This window comes from Chiloscyllium punctatum, chromosome 11, assembly GCF_047496795.1.
Source record: "Chiloscyllium punctatum isolate Juve2018m chromosome 11, sChiPun1.3, whole genome shotgun sequence".
In the NCBI taxonomy this organism is placed as follows: domain Eukaryota; kingdom Metazoa; phylum Chordata; class Chondrichthyes; order Orectolobiformes; family Hemiscylliidae; genus Chiloscyllium; species Chiloscyllium punctatum.
In genome coordinates this window covers 97,361,225-97,381,755 of record NC_092749.1, presented here as the reverse complement: position 1 = coordinate 97,381,755, position 20,531 = coordinate 97,361,225, and the positions used below count along the sequence as shown (strand labels likewise).

The following is a 20,531-nucleotide window of genomic DNA, read 5'->3' as shown; positions in this document are numbered from 1 at the left end:
AGTCCTTACAATTATGCAGATAGTAGTAATAAAAATGTGTCGCCACTTTTGGCAAACACAAAGCTAGGGCCCGTTAAAGTTAAAATAAACACAAATAAATCCAAAAAGTTATTCAAGAATAAATGCTTCATCCAAAACATGATGACAATATGGAATTATAAATCAGAACTGAAAATAGTTGAGATGAACAGCCTATATACATTTAAGAAGCCAGATAAACACAAGAGAGAATGGAATAATAGGGAATGCTGATAAGGTGAGATGAAATACAGTGGGAGAAGACTTATGAGCCTTAAACACTGGTGTAGACCAGTTGGGTTAAATGGCCTGTTTTTGAACTGTACATTTAAATAACCACACGCACAAGATTCCATAGAGATAATGTGATGTCAGTTTGAAATAACATTTGCATGATTTTTATTAGCTTGTAAACATGGATTGCAAAGTATTTCAATACTCATTAAAAACAAAATAGAACAAAACACAGATAAATTAGTGATCATTGGAATACAGCCAGAGAACAAAGCGGAAACATTAACAAATGAATCATTAATCACTTATCAAAGACACAGACACACGAACTGACCCCACCACAAGTAAAAGGAATAAAGTGTACAGAATTCACCAACATTGTTCCCAGGATCCCTTCATCATCACTGAACTCCAGCACCTGAAGGTGCTCAGAGAGGACACTGTTAGAAGAGGAATAGATGTTAAAACTGCAGTCACTGTTCCAGAAAGCAGTCAATGAGGGATTCAGAAAAGCATGAAAAAATAAAAGAACAAATTCAAACAGACACTTCAGTCAGGGATCAGGTAGCTTCACGCATCAAAGAGGTTAAACCAACATTCGTATAATTCTTACCTCAGTATAATTCCTTTTAAATCAACCACAATAAGTTATATCATTTGAAATATTCGTTAATTTTTTCCTAAAAATGTTGATGAATCAAATAGAAAATTACCTAATAATACTCATGTGATGCAGAGCTGATCAATTTGAAAGAAAACCTTGTAAACACTAGCATGGCTTTGCATGGAATATATTTTGATTGTATTTATAGTGAGAAATATATATAAGCCAAGAAATAACTAACTGTGGGGTTTATAAAGAAAAATGGTTGAAAATACCTCAAAATCATAGGTCTTCATAACTAACAAATACTTGGCTTTGCTTAGGTGTTAGTACCATACGTCATTTTTAGTTTGCCTGAGATTCCTTGGTCAATTATTTCATGGACTCTGGTATACAAGAGCACAACACTCGCAACCCTTCAAGGTACATTTGGATGATGTAACAAGGTATTGCAAAGGCATTTCAGTTTCAAAAATCTTAACAAAGATAACTGAAATATGGAGATGCAACATGGAAACAAGTCATTTAATATTAATTGTTTAAAAAATTAAATACTTCTAACAATTGCTGAAAAAATTGTATAAAATTCATTAGATCCATTGGGTAGGTTTCAAAATCTGGATTTAATCTATCAAGCACACAAAGTGGATCAATCGAGGAAATAAAGAATCACATGAACTGGTTACACTCCTCAGAATCTCTCAGGAGAGGTTGAGGGAACCTTGAGTCCATTATTTTCCCAAAGATTCTTTAATATGCAATCAGATTACGTTTGTTCAATTCAGGAAATAGGACAAGATATTTCTGGGCAATCTGAAAGACAAAGAAAATGAAGCTAGCAAGATACAATTTAACGGGCATTTTATAAACCATTCCTCTCCTCCTCCTCCTCCTCTTCCACATTGAATAGGATACCATGTGCCTGTTCATCGATTGCACTCTGGACTTTTGTGTAACAAAGACTCAGGTTCACACACAATAGCTATTAACTGACTCTCAAACTCCTAATTGGGGGGGCATCTGCTTGATACAACTGGCAGTGGTGGACAACAAAAATAACATTCCAGCACCACTCTGATCTAAACAAAAATAACATGTATTTACATAGCTTCTTTAATGTAGTAAAGGTGTACAAGAGTTATCAAACAAAACATTGGAATGGAGTGAAGTATTAGGACAGATGACTAAAATAGGAAGTTTTAAGGAGTGTCTTAAAGAAGCAGATACCTTCCACATTACACAATCAGAATGGTTGCATGGGAGTGCCAGCTTGCATTTTGTGCTCAAGTAATTAGAGCCAGGCTTCAAATCACCATCTTTCACATGAGACTGAAATAACTGATTGAAACCAACATCAGGTCCAACCAGGATTGAATTTCTTCATGCAAATATGTTATATGTTCTGTGGTGGAACACAAGCTCAACCTTGAACTTGCCTTTAACTCAACTAGATTTTACATTACACATAACAGACAAAAACATGGCAAACTGTGACTGCCCTGGTGAGCACAACTGCAAAAAGTTACAATACAAATGAAAACACGTAATTATATTTTCTGCAGTTAACCTACCCTAAACTATTGTTAATACTGTCTGGCATTCTTTCAAAAAAAAGCAAGAAACCTTTTCTTTGATCATCTGGTTGATATACATCTCTCAACTAACACCACTAAGTAATGGCCTGGTCATTACCTCATTGTTATTGAAGTGTATAAATGGAGGTGTATAAATTGGCTGCTGTGTTCCCTATAGCACAACAATGATTGTAATTAAACTTATTCAATGAGCTTGAGAGCACTTCAAGACCTCCTAAAATTATATAAATGCAAGCTCATTCCCCTTTTCATATTCCTGCTACTTATCAATATCTTGCTCTGCACACTCAATTTTGATATCTATCATATTCATAATTACCCTTTCCTGAATCATGATTTGGAGATGCCGGTGTTGGACTGGGGTGTACAGAGTTAAAAATCACACAACATCAGGTTATAGTCCAACAGGTTTAATTGGAAGCACACTAGCTTTCGGAGTGACGCTCCTTCATCAGGTGCTTCCAATTAAACATGTTGGACTATAACCTGGTGTTGTGTGATTTTTAACTTTTTCCTGAATCAGTGATAGTTACAGGTAATGATAACCTGATCAGCAAAAACTGGTCTGGTAATCACACCCATCTTTTCCTTTCAATCGTGATGGAGAGGAGTTCAAATTTTCAAGGCAAATGACAGGAACACGATGCACACTTTAAAAAACAGAAGCCAACAGGGACAAATCCATGGGATGCAAGAGTCTGCTGCAGTACCCACCAGTCTTATCCTATGTTTCACAACAAACATCGCTCCAAATCTGTACGTACAAATTTCTATACTGCAATGCAATTGATTGGATAAAAATTTACATTCTAACATAAATCAGAACTGTATTCTACAATTGTGGACAGGTACATGAATACTAAAGGTTTAGAGGGATATGGGCCAAGTGCAGGTAAATGGAACTAGTTTAGTTTGGGAAACTTGGTTGGCATGAACAAAGTTGGACTGAAAGATCTGTTCTCATGGCTCTAATAAGGGATAAGAAAGAAGAGCCAGAATATGAATGATCTGCAATAAATCTTGCAGGGTTGTGAGAATTGCAAACAGTACAACACTATGTAAAATTGGAGATTTTTAAATGTATCATTTTCCCTCACGTTCCACAATTCTTCAGGCTTGCTAACTGCTACTACCAATTATAACTGAAGTAGGGGTTATTTTCTGTTATAGCAGATGATGCAGTCAGCTATTAGAAAGTTGCCTCTCATGTCTGGATTATAGACTGGGGAAAAAGGCCATTTTTGACCTCCAGTCTGCTCGGCAATTCAACTAAATCATGGTCAAACTGTATCCCACCTCCATTCTCTTTAATTTTAACTTTACAAAAATCTCTATCTCTAAACTTAAGGTAAGAGAAGTAAAATCTGTAGTACTTCAAGGTTTTTAAATACAAAGCAGAATATTTTGTCAGTCTGGCAAGGAGAGAGAGAAAAGCAATACTTCAAAGAGTGATACCTTTAGAACAATCCACTGATTTGCTCCGTGTCTGAATCAATGTCAATGTCATAAAAACAGGACCGAGTGGGCAATCCTGGCATGGTGCTCATCTGTAAGGAATCAAAAAGTAAACAAAAAGCTGAAATGAAGCCAAACAAAACTGAAATAAAAGCAATAACAAAATATATATCAAAACATTCATAGCATTAAGAAAAGCCATTTATGCTGTCATATGCTAGGACAGGTGCCATTTTTACAAACTTCATACTCCACTGTGAAGACAGGTACAAGAACACTCAAAAAGACTTCTATGATATACTCCACAACTACCTGAAGCAGTGTTCTGAAAGCTAGTGCTTCCAATTAAACCTGTTGGACTAAACCTGGTGTTCTGTGATTTTTAAACCTTGCACACCTCAGTCCAATATCGGCATCTCCAAATCATGATAAAATGAAAACACAATTACTGCAATACTGTACTCACCCTTAAGGAAGCTCTCTCAAGCTGGCAGGATCCCTAAAGAAATACTGCTAAGTGATTTCACAGGTCTGGAGATTCAAGAAACCCTTACATCTTCCTTCCCAGCATAATGGATGAACTTACAATCTTCAAATCAATTCATTCACAAACAAATCCACAATTTTTCATTCAAAAGTACTCTCTACTGGTACCAAAATAAAGGCAAAGTTGCCAGAGTCCCACAGATTGCTCTCTCATGAGACAGAGGGGACCAATGATGAGTTTAACCTGAGGGCTACCTCAGGTGAGGGGCAAACCCGAGAGGACAGGACCATTTATGGTGAAGAGTCTAGGAATAGTGAGGTAAGTAATTCACTTCCTGACTCCCCAGAGCCTGTCCACCAATAACAAAACACAAGTCAGGACTGTGATTGAATATTTCCCAGTTGCCTGGAGTGTCGTTGGAGCTACACTGTTCAAGAAGCTTGACATTATCCAGGACAAAGCAGCTTGTTTAATTGGCACTGCATCCACAAGTGTCCACTCCCTCCACCACCGATGCTCGTACAGCTGAAATGATTCCATTAAGGGTCGGTACACCCTCCCCAAATCACCCTTTATTTACACGTGCATAGTACATAACACCAAACCCAGCTTTCTCAAGAGCCGTGTAAAGAGGGAGTAGAACCCCCGACACTCCTGTTTATGTCGGTCATCTAGGACTCCTTGATTGTGCCGTAGAGTCATAGAGATGTACAGCAGGGAAACAGTACCTTCAGTCCAACTCATCCATGCTGACCAGATATCCCAAACTAATCTAGTCCCATTTGCCAGCACTTGGCCTGCATCCCTCTAAACCCTTCTTATTCATACACCCACCCAGATGCCTTTTAAATGTTGCAGTTGTACCAGCCTCCACCACTTCCTCTGGCAGCTCATTCCATAAACACACCACAGTGTGAGAAAACGCTGCCCCTTAGGCCTCTTTTATATCTTCCCCCTCTCACTCTGAACATATGCCCTCTAGTTCTGGACTCCCACAACCCAGGGAAAAGACCTTGTCTATTTATCCTACCCATGCCCCTCATGATTTTATTAACCTCTAAAAGGTCACCCCTCAACCTCCGATGCTCCAGGGAAAACAGCCCCAGCCTCTCCCTATAACTCAAATCCTCTGACCCTGACAACATCCTTGTTAATCTTTTCTGAACCCTTTCAAGTTTCACAACATCCTTCCGTTAGGAAGGAGATCAGAATTGCACGAAATATTCCAAGTAAGGCCTAACCAACATCCTGTACAGCCACATGACTTCCCAAGTCCTATACTCAATACTCTTACCAATAAAGAAAAGCATACCAAACACCTTCTTCACTACCCTACCTTACCTGCGACTTTATTTTCAAGGAGTTATGAACCTGGTCTCCAAGGTCTCTTTGTTCAGCAACACTGCCTAGGTCATTCCCATTAAGTGTACAAGTCCTGCTCTGATTTGCTTTTCCAAAATGCAGTACCTCGCATTTACCTAAATTAAACTCCATCTGCTATTTGGGCAAGTTGCTGGGGGGGGGGGGGGGGGGGGGGGGGGGGGGGAGTCCTGAGGGACAGGATTTACATGTACTTGGAAAGGCATCAGGGATGGTCAACATGGCTTTGTGCTTGGGAAATATCTCAAAAACTTGATTGAGTATTTTGAAGGAGTAACAAAGAGGATTTTTGAGGGCAGAGTGGTGGACATGTTCTATATGGACTTCAGTAAGGTATTCGATAAGTAAGGTAAGCAGATGGCCCACAGCAACTCAAGGATAACCAATTTTGAACTGTTACACCTTTTGAAATCTGTCCCATTTAGTAATATGGAGTGCCACGTAATGCAATGCAGGATACCCTCAAAGATGGATCGGTTTTCACAAGGGATGTGCAGTGGCCACTCCCACAGATACCATAACGTATAGATGCATCAGCAACAGGCAGATTGGTGAGAAAAAGGTGAAGTAGATTTCTCCCTCTCGTTGGTTCCCTCACTACAGCTTCAGAGTAAAAGCTATGTTATTTAGGACACATCCATCTCAGTTAGTAGTGGTGCCAGTGAGCCAGTCTTGGTAATGGATAGAGGAGATACCGAACCAGAGGACATTTTGCACTTTTGCTATCCTCAATGCTTCTTTCAAGTGATGTTCAACATGGAGGATTGTATTGATTTATTAGCTGACGGGAATACAGAGGTGGTAACGAGCAGGTGGTTTCTTTATCTATGTTTGATCTAGAGTCATAGAGATGTACAGCACAGAAACAGACCTTCGGTCCAACCTGTCCATGCTGACCAGATATCCCAAACCCAATCTAGTCCCACCTGCCAGCACCCGGCCCACATCCCTCCAAACCCTTCCTATTCATATACCCATCCAGATGCCCTTTCAATGCTGTAATTGTACCAGCCTCCACTTCCTCTGGCAGCTCACACCACACACGAATCACCCTCTGTGTGAAAATGTTGCCAGTTAAATCTTTCCCCTTTCACCCTAAACCTATGCCCTCTAGTTAACTCCCACCCCCAGGGAAAAGATGATTTGGAGATGCTGGTGTTGCACTAGGGCGTACAAAGTTAAAAATCACACAATACCAGGTTATAGTCCAACAGGTTTAATTGGAAGCACACTAGCTTTTGGAGCGCTGCTCCTTCATGCTCCAAAAGCTAGTGTGCTTAGAATTAAACCTGTTGGACTATAACCTGGTGTTGTGTGATTTTTAACCAGGGAAAAGACCTTATCAATTTACCTTATCTGCTCATAATTAGGAAGTTTGCATAATTTAATATATTTTCTAATTAACCCATTCAGTAATGAAATCGCACACTTCTGGAGCAAGTGGGACTTGAGACTCCAAGTTCAGAAAATGTTAGAATTCTGTAGTGATCAGTGACAGATGAAGGATAAAGGAATGGAATAACTTTATCTCAATGGATGAAGCTGGGTGGAGGGCTGTTTGCAGTCTGAAATTGGATCAGTTAGGTGGAATGGTCTATTTCTGGGTTGCAAAGATTACATATTTCAGAGTACAGTTCTTGCTTTCTTACAGTAACAAGGTGCACCACTTTTCCAGAACGAATTTAAGATTCTTCAACATTGGCAGTAGAGGCAAGAGAAGCAGGGCAAAGAGAGCAGGGAAGAAGGGCAATAATGCAGAGTTGCGTTCGTGAACTCTAATTCGCATCTTACACTGCAGTACTGACAAGATTTGCTGCACAGCTACTCCACCTGAATTTAAAGTAGTGCGACAGAAGAAAAACACTGTAAATCAGACTTTTAATTAGGACGGTAGCACCAGAATGGGCAATAACTCATGAAATCCATTAAAATTTTGACAGTTACGGGATCACAAGGTAAAAAGCACAAGAATCGCATAGCTTCAAAAAATCGTTTCAAAATAAAAATAATAAAAGAAATCCATGGCATTTTCCTGCACCACCAGCCTTCCAAATGACTAAAACTGTATCTTGCAACCTTTGACAATATCATATTTTTCATTCACCTGAGAGATATGGGTACCATTGCCATTTATTGCCTACACCTAATTGCCCAGAGAATGGGTGCGAATGACATGGCCATTTCAAAGGGAAGTTAAAAAGCAACTGGTGCAGGACTGGAGTCACTTATAGGGCACAAAAACAAAATTACTGTGAAAACTCAGCAGGTCTGGTAACATCTATAGAGAGAAAGCAGAGTTTCAGGTTCAGTGACCCTTTTCCAGAATGCGAAACATTAACTCGGTTTTCTTTCCACAGATGCTGCTAGACCTGCTGAGCTTTTGCAACAAGTTCTGTTTTTGTTTCGGATTGCCAGCATCCGGTTCTTTGGGGTTTTTCCTCCCCCACACATTGGTCATATCAGTTATGTTATGGGAACCATACCATACTATTTATGTACTGAATTATAAATCTAAAGGCCTAAGCTAATGAACAGATAAGAGTTCAAATCCTACATTTTAATTCTGTTAAATAAATCTGGAATAAAATGGTGGTATCACTAATGGTGAGCATGTCTCTATCAATTGTCATAAAAACCTGAAGCTAAGACTGAAATTGCTAGAGAAACTCAGCAGATCCGGAAAAAATGGGTCCACAATCACAAGTAGGCATTCCTGGTAAGGATAGCAAACCCCTCCCTGAAGGAAAGTTGTGAACCAAATGGGTTTATATAATGATGTGACAGCTTCATGCTAAATGTTCCTACTGCCATCTACAAAGAATTAATGAATTCAACTTTACAATTTACAGTGGCGGGAATGGAAATCATGGCCTCTGGGTTCAAAGCTCACTGTCAAAATCACTAACTTGCTATACCACACAAAAAAATACTTTTATGCTAATTTCTATCCCTTTAAATATGCTTTCAGTTGAAAACACAGAATAAAAGGTTTCAATAACAAACCAGGCTAAAAGAGGAATAACTGTTCTTCCAATATGTGATTGTAATTACTGCACTGTTGGAAGTAAATGCAATTTAAACTGATAAAAAATGTTAAAAGTTAAGATTATGAACATAAGGCTGCCATAAAATGGCAAGTGAGATGTGTGGCTCATCATTTTGAACTCACCTACATCCATCTCACTCTAATAGAGTCATAAACAATAAACATTGTGTTTATTGGGTGACCTCTCCAAGCCAATCACCATCCAGATTTGGAAATATATTGTTATTCCTTCAGTATGACTGGAATTCCCTCTCTAACAGCATTGTGGATCTACCTACAGCAAATGGACTGCAGTGATTCAGACGGCACTTCGCAACCACTTTCTCAAAGGCAATTAAGGGTGGGCAATAAGTGCTGCTGGACTCAGCCAGCAATACCCATATTTCAAATTAATAAGAAAAAAGAAGTCTCCAATTAAGTATTAGGGATACTGAGACCAACAGGCCACATACATTCTCCCATCTTGGTGGTATGAAGGTAGTGTAGCACATAAAATCCAATGAGTGCCATTTCCACCACCTTCACACCCGTCCTTAAGTCTTCAGAAATTAAACAGAGGCAATGCCAAGGAAGCCACTCCTCAAGCCTATTAAGGCTGTCGCGTGGTCAATTATTGTCCACTTAAGGGCCTCATTCTACTGCCAGTGTTTTCCCAGTGGAGGGAGTTTGTGACGGTGACTCGTGTGGCTCAGTGGTAGTGTCCTTCTGAGCCAGAAGGCCCAGTTCAAGTCCTACTTACTTCAGAAATGTGTAACACCACCACCACCACACATGTTGACTAGAATCTGTAATCTTTTCTGTACCAGTCACAGAAAAGGCCCACAGCAGTCGAGAAACTCAGCAGTTTGTGAGGGCAACTGGAATCTTTGAGGAGCCATATTTAGGCCCAAAGGCAATCTCTCAATAGAAAACCCTGCAGCTCCCTAACAAACTATTCTGGTCTCTAAAATCATTCCTAACTGGTGTCTACTAACGTGCACTCAAAGACACCCCAAACTTATCTGGGCTCCTTGGTGTAACATGGTTGAGAGCAAACAATCCTAGTGGCACGGCTAGGTCTTCAGACTCATTAGCTTACTGACTACCATCTCCATAAAGTGGGATTTCCTCTTGATCAGGGTTGAAGTCTTATGTCAAACAAATTCACACAGTTCCCAGTGTTAAATAGCTGCGGGACGCAATATCAACTTTTCTAATGAGATGGAGACTACGGTATTTCATTAAGTATCGCCATAATCTTTGGTTGCCCACCACATAATCCTTTCCCCCAGAACGGACTCCAGACAGTTACCAAATATGGTATTCTAATTGACCTTGGGATGAACCTCTTAAATTTGACAGGCTTCCTACCTTGGACCAAGGCATAAAATAATTATTGCTGAAAAATGTGCTGGAAAAACACAGCAGGCCAGACAATATCAGAGGAAAATCGACGTTTTGGGCATAAGCCTTTCTTCAGGAAGCCTTCATTCCTGAAGAAGGGCTTATGCCCGAAACGTCAATTCTCCTGCTCCTCGGATGCTGTCTGGCCTGCTGTGTTTTTCCAGCACCACATTTTTCAACTCTGGTCTCCAGCATCTGCAGTCCTCACTTTCTCCTAATAAAATAATTATTCCATACACCATCCACTCCCCAACCAAGGGTCTCCTCTTGAGGCTAACTTTTTGATTTGAAACATACTTTCAGATTATTGATAAACAAATGGTGATACATTGTTGGGCGTAGATGGGAATCTGGAGTAACTAGATCAACCACGATCTAACCAAATGACAGAGCAGACTTGAGGTGCTAAATGGCCTATCTCTGCTCATAATTAGTATGTTCGTATAAAGACATTTTCTAATAACACTATTTAGAGATGTTATCACATACCTATGAAGCAGGTATTTGTGTCGAACATATAGAATTGTTGAACCCTCAGAAGCAGAATTCAAAGAATTCATCAATATTTTCAATAATTATCAACCTCATTAAACCAGAAAATGTAAAATGTAATAAATTCCTAGATACCTCAGTTTTAAAATTAATACACAATAATAGGCGTATGTTAGCATAAGTTCTTTTCAAAAGAAAAGATACTTCGAGCACACAAAAAGACATCACCCAAAACACAGCTGCTGCAGATTGATGAGGTCATAGGAACATAGAAAATAAGAGTAGTCCATTCAGCCCTTAGAGTTTAATAATATCATAGCTGATCATCAAACTCAGCACCCTATTCCTGCTTTCACCCTATACTCTTTAGCCCTAAAAACTATATCTATCTCCTTCTTGAAAACTGTCAATGTTTTGGCCTTAACTGCTTTCTGTGGCAGAGAATTCCACAGGTTTACCACTCGGTGAAGAGATTTCTTTTCATTTCAGTCCTAAATAGCCAACCCACTAATTTTAAATTGTGACCCCAGGTTCTGGACTTGTTGGTCATCAGGAATATCCTCCCTGCGTTTACCCATCCAGTCCTGTTAGAATTGTAGGAGTTTCATTCTTCTAAATTCCAGAGAATTTAATCCTAACTGATCCACTATCTCTTGGCACGTCGCCCTGCCGTCCCAGGAATCAATCTGGTAAACCATCACTACACTCCCTTTGCAAACAGGGAAGGAGACCAAAATTGCACATAATACTCCAGGTGTGATTTGACCAAAGCCCTGTACAATTGCAGCAAGATATCCTTGTTCTTGTGCTCAAGTCCTTTTGCTATGAAGGCCAACAGAACAACTGCCTGCTGCCCCTGTATGCTTACTTCCAGTGACTGATGTACAAGATCTCCCAGGTTTTGTTTCACTTACCCCCTTGCCAAATCTACTGCCATTCAGATAAAACATTGCCTTCCTGTTTTTGCTACAAAGGCAGATAATTCCACATTATACTTCTTCTGCCACTCACTTGCCCACTCACTCAATTTGTCCAAATCACACTGAAGCATTTCTATATCCTGCTGACAGCTCACCTTCCCGTTCAGTTTTGTGCCATCTGCAAACTTGGATATATTACATTTAGTTTCCTCATCTAAGTTATTATAGCTGGGTCCAAGCACTGATTCTTGTGATACCTCACTAGTCACTAGCTGCCATGTAAAGACTCATTTACTTCTACCTTGTTTTCTGTGTGCAAATCAATTCTCTATCCTTCTCAATACAATAACGCCAAACCCATGCACTTAAATTTCACTTGTTAATCACTTATGTGGGGGCTTATCATAAGCCTTCTGAAAGTCTGAGTAAATCACAACCACTGGCTCCCCTTTATTGAGTCTACTAGTTACATTCTTAAAACATTCCAGCAGATTTGTCAAGCATCATTTCCTTTTTGTAAATCCATGTTGACTCACTTTGATCCTGTCATTGTTTTCCCCATTACTGCTATTAAATCTGTTATAATGGATTCCAGCATTTTCCCCACTACTGACATCAGGCGAACTGGTCTACAATTCTGTAATTTTTCTCAACCTCCTTTTTTTTTTAAAAATAGCGAGGTTACATTTGCTGCCCTTCAATCCATAGGAACTGTTTGAGAATCTACAAAACCTTAAAATACAATGCAACAATGCATGCACTATTTTTAGGACCACTTGCTTAAGTATCTTGGGATGTAGATTATTGGGCTCTGAAGATTTATCAGTCTTTAATTCTAACAATCATCAATAATTCTGATTATCCCCTTCTTTCTGAGGGATTGTCCAATGAAGCTATATGTGTTTAACTCAGAAATATCTTCATAAAGTACAGCGGTAATGTTTCCTTAATCAAAAACACCACTCCCCCTCATTTTTTTGTCTGCCTTTCTATCCTTCCAATAGTATTGAAACCCCAGAACATTGAGCTGCTAGTCCTGTCCTTTCCTCAGCCATGTTTCTGTAATAATCCCAGTCACACTTTTATCGGCCTTATCTGTAACACCCCTTGCATAGAAATAAAAGCAGTTTAACTCTTCAGTTACCTTGTTCTCTGATTTGCTCATGCTTGCCTTTTCTAAATAACTTACTCGCTTTAACTTCAGGATCACCACAACTGCATGGATGACCCAGCTCCAACACCCCAATGACTCCTTCACTATCAGCACATCTCATCCTTGCTTGCTGCTGATAGGCTCAGTGGCAAACAGAAAAAGATCCAGCCAGTGATTGCAGCAGCAGTTCCTCACTTCCCTCCCATTCTGGTCATTCCTGGGAGCGAATTTTCCCCAAATGATTTGCAGACTTTCAGATTTGTATGAACCCGCTGCCCTTGTATATTTTTAGGGCTACTTTATATCTCTCATCAACTTAAATTCATCCAAAATAATTCCCATCTCCCAACTAACACCAAGTGCCCATCAATCACGGTCGATGCAAGATATTGGCTCCTGAACAAAATTCTTATTCTGGTTTCAAATCTGAGATCTCTACTTCTAATCTTCTCCTGGTCTATCTTGCTGATCAAGCATTGACATCACCTAAGTGCCTTAAGAAATTTTATGGTCAAGTTGTTATCTATATGCAAGTTGCTAAAGCTTAAAATAGTGTTCATACAATTGTATTTCAATACATATACCCTTACCCTGACAGACACACTCCCCCCACCTGGACTGATAATTAACCACAAAGGAGCTCAAGAGTGGCACTTTAACAAATTTGCACAAAGATTCTACATTCCTATTCACACAAGCTCAAAACACAACAGGAAATCCATGAAGATGTATTCTGCAAACTCTCTTGAGATGTTAAGATTCTTTTCTTGTATTTATAACCTACTTAACCCAATGACACAAAAAACTGTAACAAAACTTGCATTTGAAAGCAAAGGTAAAGAAAAAAAATGTTAAGCCAAGGGAAGACAGATTAGGAATGAATCCAAAATGTGGTCAAACAGATGGGTTTTAAATATAAAGAGAAGAGGACTGGTCCAGATGATCAGAGAAAGAATTCCAGATCATACAGCATGGATGGCAGAAGTCAATGGCTACTTGTCTTGAGGCAAGGAGCACAAGAGGCCAGAACCAGAGAACTCGAGAGTTCAGATACTGCAGGATTAGAGGTTCATGAGATAGCAAAGAACAAGGAGATGGAAGAATTCAAACACAAGGATGGAATTCTTCATCTGAGGTCATGATTTGGAGATGCCGGTGTTGAACTGGGGTGTATAAAGTTAGAAATCACACAACACCAGATTATAGTCCAACAGGTTTATTTGGAAGCACTAGCTTTCGCACTGTTATGTTGGAGTAATAGGAACAAAGCACAATTGGGTCCAGGCATGAAATAAACCACAGGAAGCCAGACAAAGAATGAGCAAATCAGCAAATAATGCAGAAAACTAGAATGCCAAAAATGGTGCAGAAAATCAAGTGAGGAAGAGAAAGCAGCTCAAAAATGGTGATTCTAAATAGTTTGTCTGTGAACATCTGAAAACCTAGCTGATATCTTCATTCAACCTCAAATCAGCACCAGACTGAAACAAGAGCCCAAGTTGTTGGTGTGAACATAAAGCATCTGGCACGTTATTGTTGGATGCTGGGTTTCAAAATAATCCAGTATATGTCTCAATCTAGCAGAAGGAAGGTTAGTCTAATCAAGAGCAGAATTCCCATTCTCCCTCGAGAAAAGACTTGTTATTGCTCTATTCATGTGGTTAGTGATGAGAAGCAATCTTTAGTGACAGTAAAGAAGCACTTTCAAGGTCCAACTGAATCTGGGAAGTGCAAAGCCTGCAGCTTTTAGCTTGGCAGCCTCAATCAGAGGTGAGTGCTGTAGAAACTTGTCTGAGTAATGCAACGATTGACTATGTAATGCAACTCTTGGCATACAGGGAGTCATTCCCACCACACACAAATAATAGTGTGATTTGATATTACTTCCAATATTACCATTTAACATTCTACGTTACAAGCCAGTTGTGAGGGTATTGTTTGCTTACTATTTGCTGACTGAACAGAAGTCTGCAGGTCATTTGATAGGCTTTCATGCTCATCACTGAACAGCAATGCAGTTTATTGTGTTAAAAGGACACTGCTTGCATTGAATTAGACATTCCAACCTAATAAAAATCAAATGATTGGACTGAAATCCGTACCTAAAACTTTTTCCCATGACTTGGGGGTGCTGTGGAGTGTTACTTTGTTTAACTTTACAAAATTCACAGGACACATCTTGTGAGTTCCTGTTTACAGACTTGTACACAAAACTCAAAAAATCCTATCAAATTAAATTAGAACAATCACAAGAGTTCTGTTCTTTGCAAAATAACTGCAACAACTTCCATTTACCCTAGGTTGAAACACAGAAACTCATCACAACACGAGGAAGCTATTCAGTTCACTGGGCCATCCTGCGAAAGAGCTATCAATCAGTCCCATAGCCCTGTTCAGTTCCCACAATTCTGAAACATTTCTTTTCTAAATATATATATCCTTCTCTTTGAAAATTATGATTGAATCTTGTTCCTATGCCTTGAGCAAGGCATTCTAATAAAAACTCATCGTATTCACAATAATTTTTGCCAAACATCTTAAATCTCTGTCATTTAATTATTGAACCCTCTGTCAATGGTAACAGTTTCTTTCTATTTACTCTTATTGTAGGGTCTCACAACACTTAAACAGACCCTTTGGTCCAACTCGTCCATGTCGATGAGGTAGCCTAAATTGAACTAGCCCCATTTCCGTGCGTTTGGCTCACATCCCTCTAAACCGTCCCTATCCATGTACCTGTCCAAATGTCTTTTCAAAGTTATAATTGTACTTGCCTCTACCACTTTTTCTGACAGCATGTTCCATAAACACACCAAACAGGGTGAAACATTGTCCCTTAGGTTCCCTTTAAATCTTTCCTTCCTCATCTTAAACCTATGCCCTCCCATACCCTAGGAAAATATGTTGGCTATTCACCTTACCCATTGTCCGTCATTATTTCATTGACCTCTAAAAGGTCAACATAGAGTGATAGAGATGTACAGCAAGGAAACAGACCCTTTGGTCCAACATGTCCACGCCGACCAGATATCCCAACCCAATCTAGTCCCACCTGTCAGCACATGGCCCATATCTCTCCAAACCCTTCCTATTCATATACCTATCCAAATGCCTTTTAAATGTCGCAATTATACCAGCCTCCACAACTTCCTCTACCATTTCATTCCATACACATACCACCCTCCGCATGAAAAAGCTGCCCCTCAGGTCCCTTTTATATCTTTCCCCTCTCACCCTAAACCTATGCCCTCTAGTTCTTGACTCCCCCACCCCAGGGAAAAGACTTTGTCTATTTATCCTATTCATACCCCTCATAATTTTATAAACCCTTAAGGTCACCCCTCAGCCTCCAACACTCCAGGGAAAACAACCTCAGCATGTTCAGCCTCTTCCTGTAGCTCAAATCGTCCACCAGTCTGAAATACAACCCTCCACCACCACCCTCTGTCTTCTGCTTTTGAGCCAGTTCTGTTTCCAAATGGCTAGTTCTCTCTGTATTCTGAGATACAAACTTATTAACCAGTCTCCCATGGGGAACGTTGAATGCCTTATTGAAGTCCATATAGATCACATCTACCACTCTGCCCTCATCATCCTCTTTGTTACTTCTTCAAAAAACTCAATCAAGTTCACGAGATGTAATTTCCCATGCACAAAGCCATGTTGACTATCACCAATCAGTCCTTGCCTTTCCAAATATGTGTACATCCTGTCCCTCAGATTCCCTCCAACAACTTGCCCATCACCGATATCAGGCTCACTGGTCTACTGGCTTGTCCTTACCACCTTTCTTAAACAGTGGCACCACATTAGCCAATCTCCAGTCTTCTGGCACCTCACCTGTGACCATCAACGATACAAATATCTCAGCACTTAGCCTCCTCTGCTCCAGGGAAAGAAGCCCAGCCTATCCAGCCTCTCCTTATAATCCAAACCCTCCAGTCTTGGTAATATCCCCCTATAACAGGGTGACCAGAATTGAATAGAATACTCCAAATGTGGCCTTACCAACGTCTTGTACAGCCATAACATGACAACTCAACTCCTATGCTCTGATGATGAAGGTAAGCATGCCAAACAATGTGCTCACCACCATTTCTACCTATAAAGCCACTTTCAAAGAACTATGTACCTGCATCCCTAGGTCTTTCTTTCTGACAACATTCCACAGGGCCCTACCATTAACTGTCTAAGTCCTGTCCTGATTTGTCTTACCAAATTGCAACACCTCACATTTATCAGAATTAAACCCCATCTGTCATTTCTTGGCCCACTGGCCCAGTTGATCAAATCCTGTTGTACTCTTACCTTCTTCGACGTTCACTATAATTTTGGTGTCAGCCACAAACATACTAATCATGCTGCAGATAACCTCATCGACATTATTTTATATAAAATAAAGAGAGGACCCAGCACCAATCTTTGCAGCACACCGCTGTTTACAGGCCTCCAGTCTGAACAAACACCCTCTACCACAACCCTCTGTTTCCTACTACCAAACCAATTTAGTATGCAAGTGTTTAGCTCTCCTTTGATCTCATGTGATTAACCTTATTTATCAGTTTACCATGTAGAACCTTGAAGGTTTTACTAAAGTCCACGTACATAACGTCTACGACTCTGCCTCTAAACTACTGATGATTTTGAATACCTCCACTACGTCGTCAGCAAACATTTCTGCAGGTGGGCAACTATTGTAGCTCCTCTCATCTCTCCAAATACCAAGGATGAAGAATTTCAGTTATCACGTTACATAACTGGCGAATTTCATGAAATGGATGAGAGCAAGACATTAATTGTTTGTAATAAGAATGAACAAACTTGCATTTATATAAACGCCCACTTGTGTTCCTGACCATTATTAGCTCGTTATGTCTTGGCCCAGCAGCACCTTGATGTTAAAATTCTAACTTGTTTCAATTCTCTTATTGGTCTCACCATTCCTTAACTTTGTAACCTCCCATTTGTGCTCCTCTAATTCATCTCTTATATATCCCCAATTTTAGTCACTTTAGCAAAATGGCTGACTTCACCTGTTAGGCTACAACATCTGGAATTCTCTCATTTGCCCCTCCTCAAAATCTTCCTCCTTGCCCAAAGTATTGGTCACCTGTCCACTATTTTTCCTAATGAGCCAAAGCATTTCACAAAGCCATAAAGTATAAAGTATTTATGAATACATGACATTGTCACCAGAAAGTATTAATCTGTAAAGACTTAACTAATATACAAATTCAAAAACACTATTCAAAAGATGACTCATCACTAATACAATAAGATACCTATCAACTGTCTGCAATGTTCAGCAAGTTTAGCAATGTTTATAAACAAAACATCCAAAATATTTTTTTATTGACAGCCTAATCTGATTTTATTATAGATTTTATGGAGACTTTGCAAAAAGCTAGCATTGCCTCCTCTGGGAAACCCTGGCAATATTAAGCATCACTCTAGCCAACAGCAGGCTTTTCCATGGATCAAATACCCCAGGGAGAAAATCCTGCTAACTGAGAGCACCTGGCCAGAGGCTGGCAGTTCTTTTGAACTACAGTGCCACTTGAGAGGTTTTGACTGTGGCTGAGGCCCAGGATTGAGGAGCAACTTAGCCCACTGGTGAGTTATGACAGAAGGGGTTTTGTTGGATATCTGTCGCATGAAGAGTTATGAGCACATGGGGGATAGGTCTCTATGGCAAGGATGGCTCTCAGCAACTCTCCCACTCTTTCTTATGTCCTGTTCCTCAATCAGGCATTTGAACAAAGGGTCCCAGCCCTGCTCTCTGCAACAGCACAGGTAGGCTGCACTGACTGGTCAGTGAGATCACCCAAGTTGGCATTAATTGTCTACTTGAAGCCTCAATTGGTGACAGGACAGGAAGTCCAACTATGGGCTTTCGTGCCTCAAGTTAATTCTGGTACAGAGGGGTTAAGGCAACCTACCATGTTGCCCAATTAAATACCCCTCCCATTTCAAAATACATCATGAGGTGCGACATAAAAAATTAAGTGTGGAATTTTAAGTGTAGTTTTGATTCAAAAACCCACCTGGGATTTTGGTTTGTTTTAGTTTCTCCAAACAATTCCATTGAGCTAACCACAGATGCTCTAAACATGGAACTCTGGATGATAAACCATGGAAAAACTAAAAAATTTTAAATCGAAAAAAGAGCTCCATATATAGCACTTCACAATTTCTAGATATCCCAATGGCACAGCAAAATTTGTGGTTCACAAACACAAGCTCTTCCATACACTTATGTGAACAATATTGGATAATTAGTTCTCGGAATAAATATTGACAAGGACAACAGGAATATTCACCTGCTCCCTTTTGCGATAACTGTCCTGGGATATTTTATGTCCACCTATGGGTCAGACTTAATCTTTTTTCAACATGTTTGCCTGGATGACTGCAGGTCCTACAACACCTAAGAACTTTGACATCATCCAGGATAAAGCAGTTCACCTGATTGCCATCCACAAGCATTCACTCTCTCTACTACCAATGCTCAGTAGCAGCAGTGTGTATCATATACAAGATGCACTGCAGTAATTCACCAAGGCTCCTTAGGCAGCATCTTTCAAACCCACAACCACTTCCAACTAGAAGGACAAGGGTAGCAGATACAGGGGAATGGTACCACCTGTGAGTTCCCCTCCAAGGAATTCACCACCCTGATTTGGAAGTCTACTTCTGTTCCTTCAGTATCAATGGGTCAAAATCCTAGAAGTCCCTGCCTCTCGGCATCGTGGATCTACCTCCAGCAGATTGACTGCAACGGTTCAAGGAGGCAGCTCACTATCACCTTCTTAAAGACCATTAGGGGTGAGAAATCCAGCCAGCGATCCCCATGTCCCACGAGTGAAAATAGAACAACTCATCTTGAAGACTATATTCCTGACAGTTCAGCACTCCATATCAAATGCAGTACTGACCATCAGTTAGGACTTTATGGCCATTTTCTAGCACTATGTTCCACCAACTCAGCCACGGGTAACATTTTGTACATGATATTGGTAGAAAGAAACAAAAAAGGTGGTTTCCATTCACAGAAATATCTTTGCAGCAATTGTCAAGAAGAAAAATACCTAACAGAGAAAAAATAAAACAATAGGGCACTACAAGTCAAAGACATGCTTTTTTCCTTGATGATTCCTCTGTCACCTCTGAAGGGTACTGTGTCTATTATGCTCAGAGATTCAGACTGAAACAGGGCACTGGTTCAATACCATCTGCAGTTCATTATATTTTGATCATTAATGGGAATACAGGATACAAGTAAAAAGGCCACATAATTAGTAAAGTATCTGACAGATTGCTTAGGCAAGCTTTATTGCCTACTTAATGAGGCATTGGTGGATTACAACATAAAAATCTAGTTGCCGCTACAAACTTTGTCCACGCAAACTAGAGATTCTAATGAGGTACAGAAACTGTACACGATCCACTTCCAAGATAGACACCCAGAGCAGAATAGAATCCCTCAGCATGAGCCTTTTCTTACTTTCTGGAGAAAAGATTACTCACTGCCTTGTACTGCAGACACCAAGAAAAGTAACCACATATTGTCAAAAAAAGGTCAGACTGTGGGAGAGTTGCTTGGCTAGGTTTATGTTAAACTTAACTCTTCAAATGCTAGGACATAACTGTAGTCAAGGACTAGCCAGTAGTTTAAGCTGGCAATTCTCCGCACTGCTTTGACAGGCAATAAAACCACTTAGTCACTCAAACACCAGTAAGAATTCTTGCCAGATTTTTGTTTGG

General features: G+C 40.0%; 1 protein-coding gene across 1 annotated transcript in view; it reads right to left on the bottom strand.

Annotated features, from left to right (window-relative positions):
- Positions 1-389: 389 nt before the first annotated feature.
- mthfd1l (methylenetetrahydrofolate dehydrogenase (NADP+ dependent) 1 like) overlaps positions 390-20,531 on the bottom strand; it is a 171,826-nt gene continuing 151,684 nt past the window's right edge. The window contains exons 27-28 of the mRNA XM_072581340.1: positions 3,907-3,998; positions 390-1,669 (exon numbers count right to left, since the gene is read on the bottom strand). Coding sequence (XP_072437441.1) covers positions 3,909-3,998 — 90 coding nt within the window. The 3' untranslated portion in view covers positions 390-1,669; positions 3,907-3,908. The remainder of the gene's footprint in view (positions 1,670-3,906; positions 3,999-20,531) is intronic.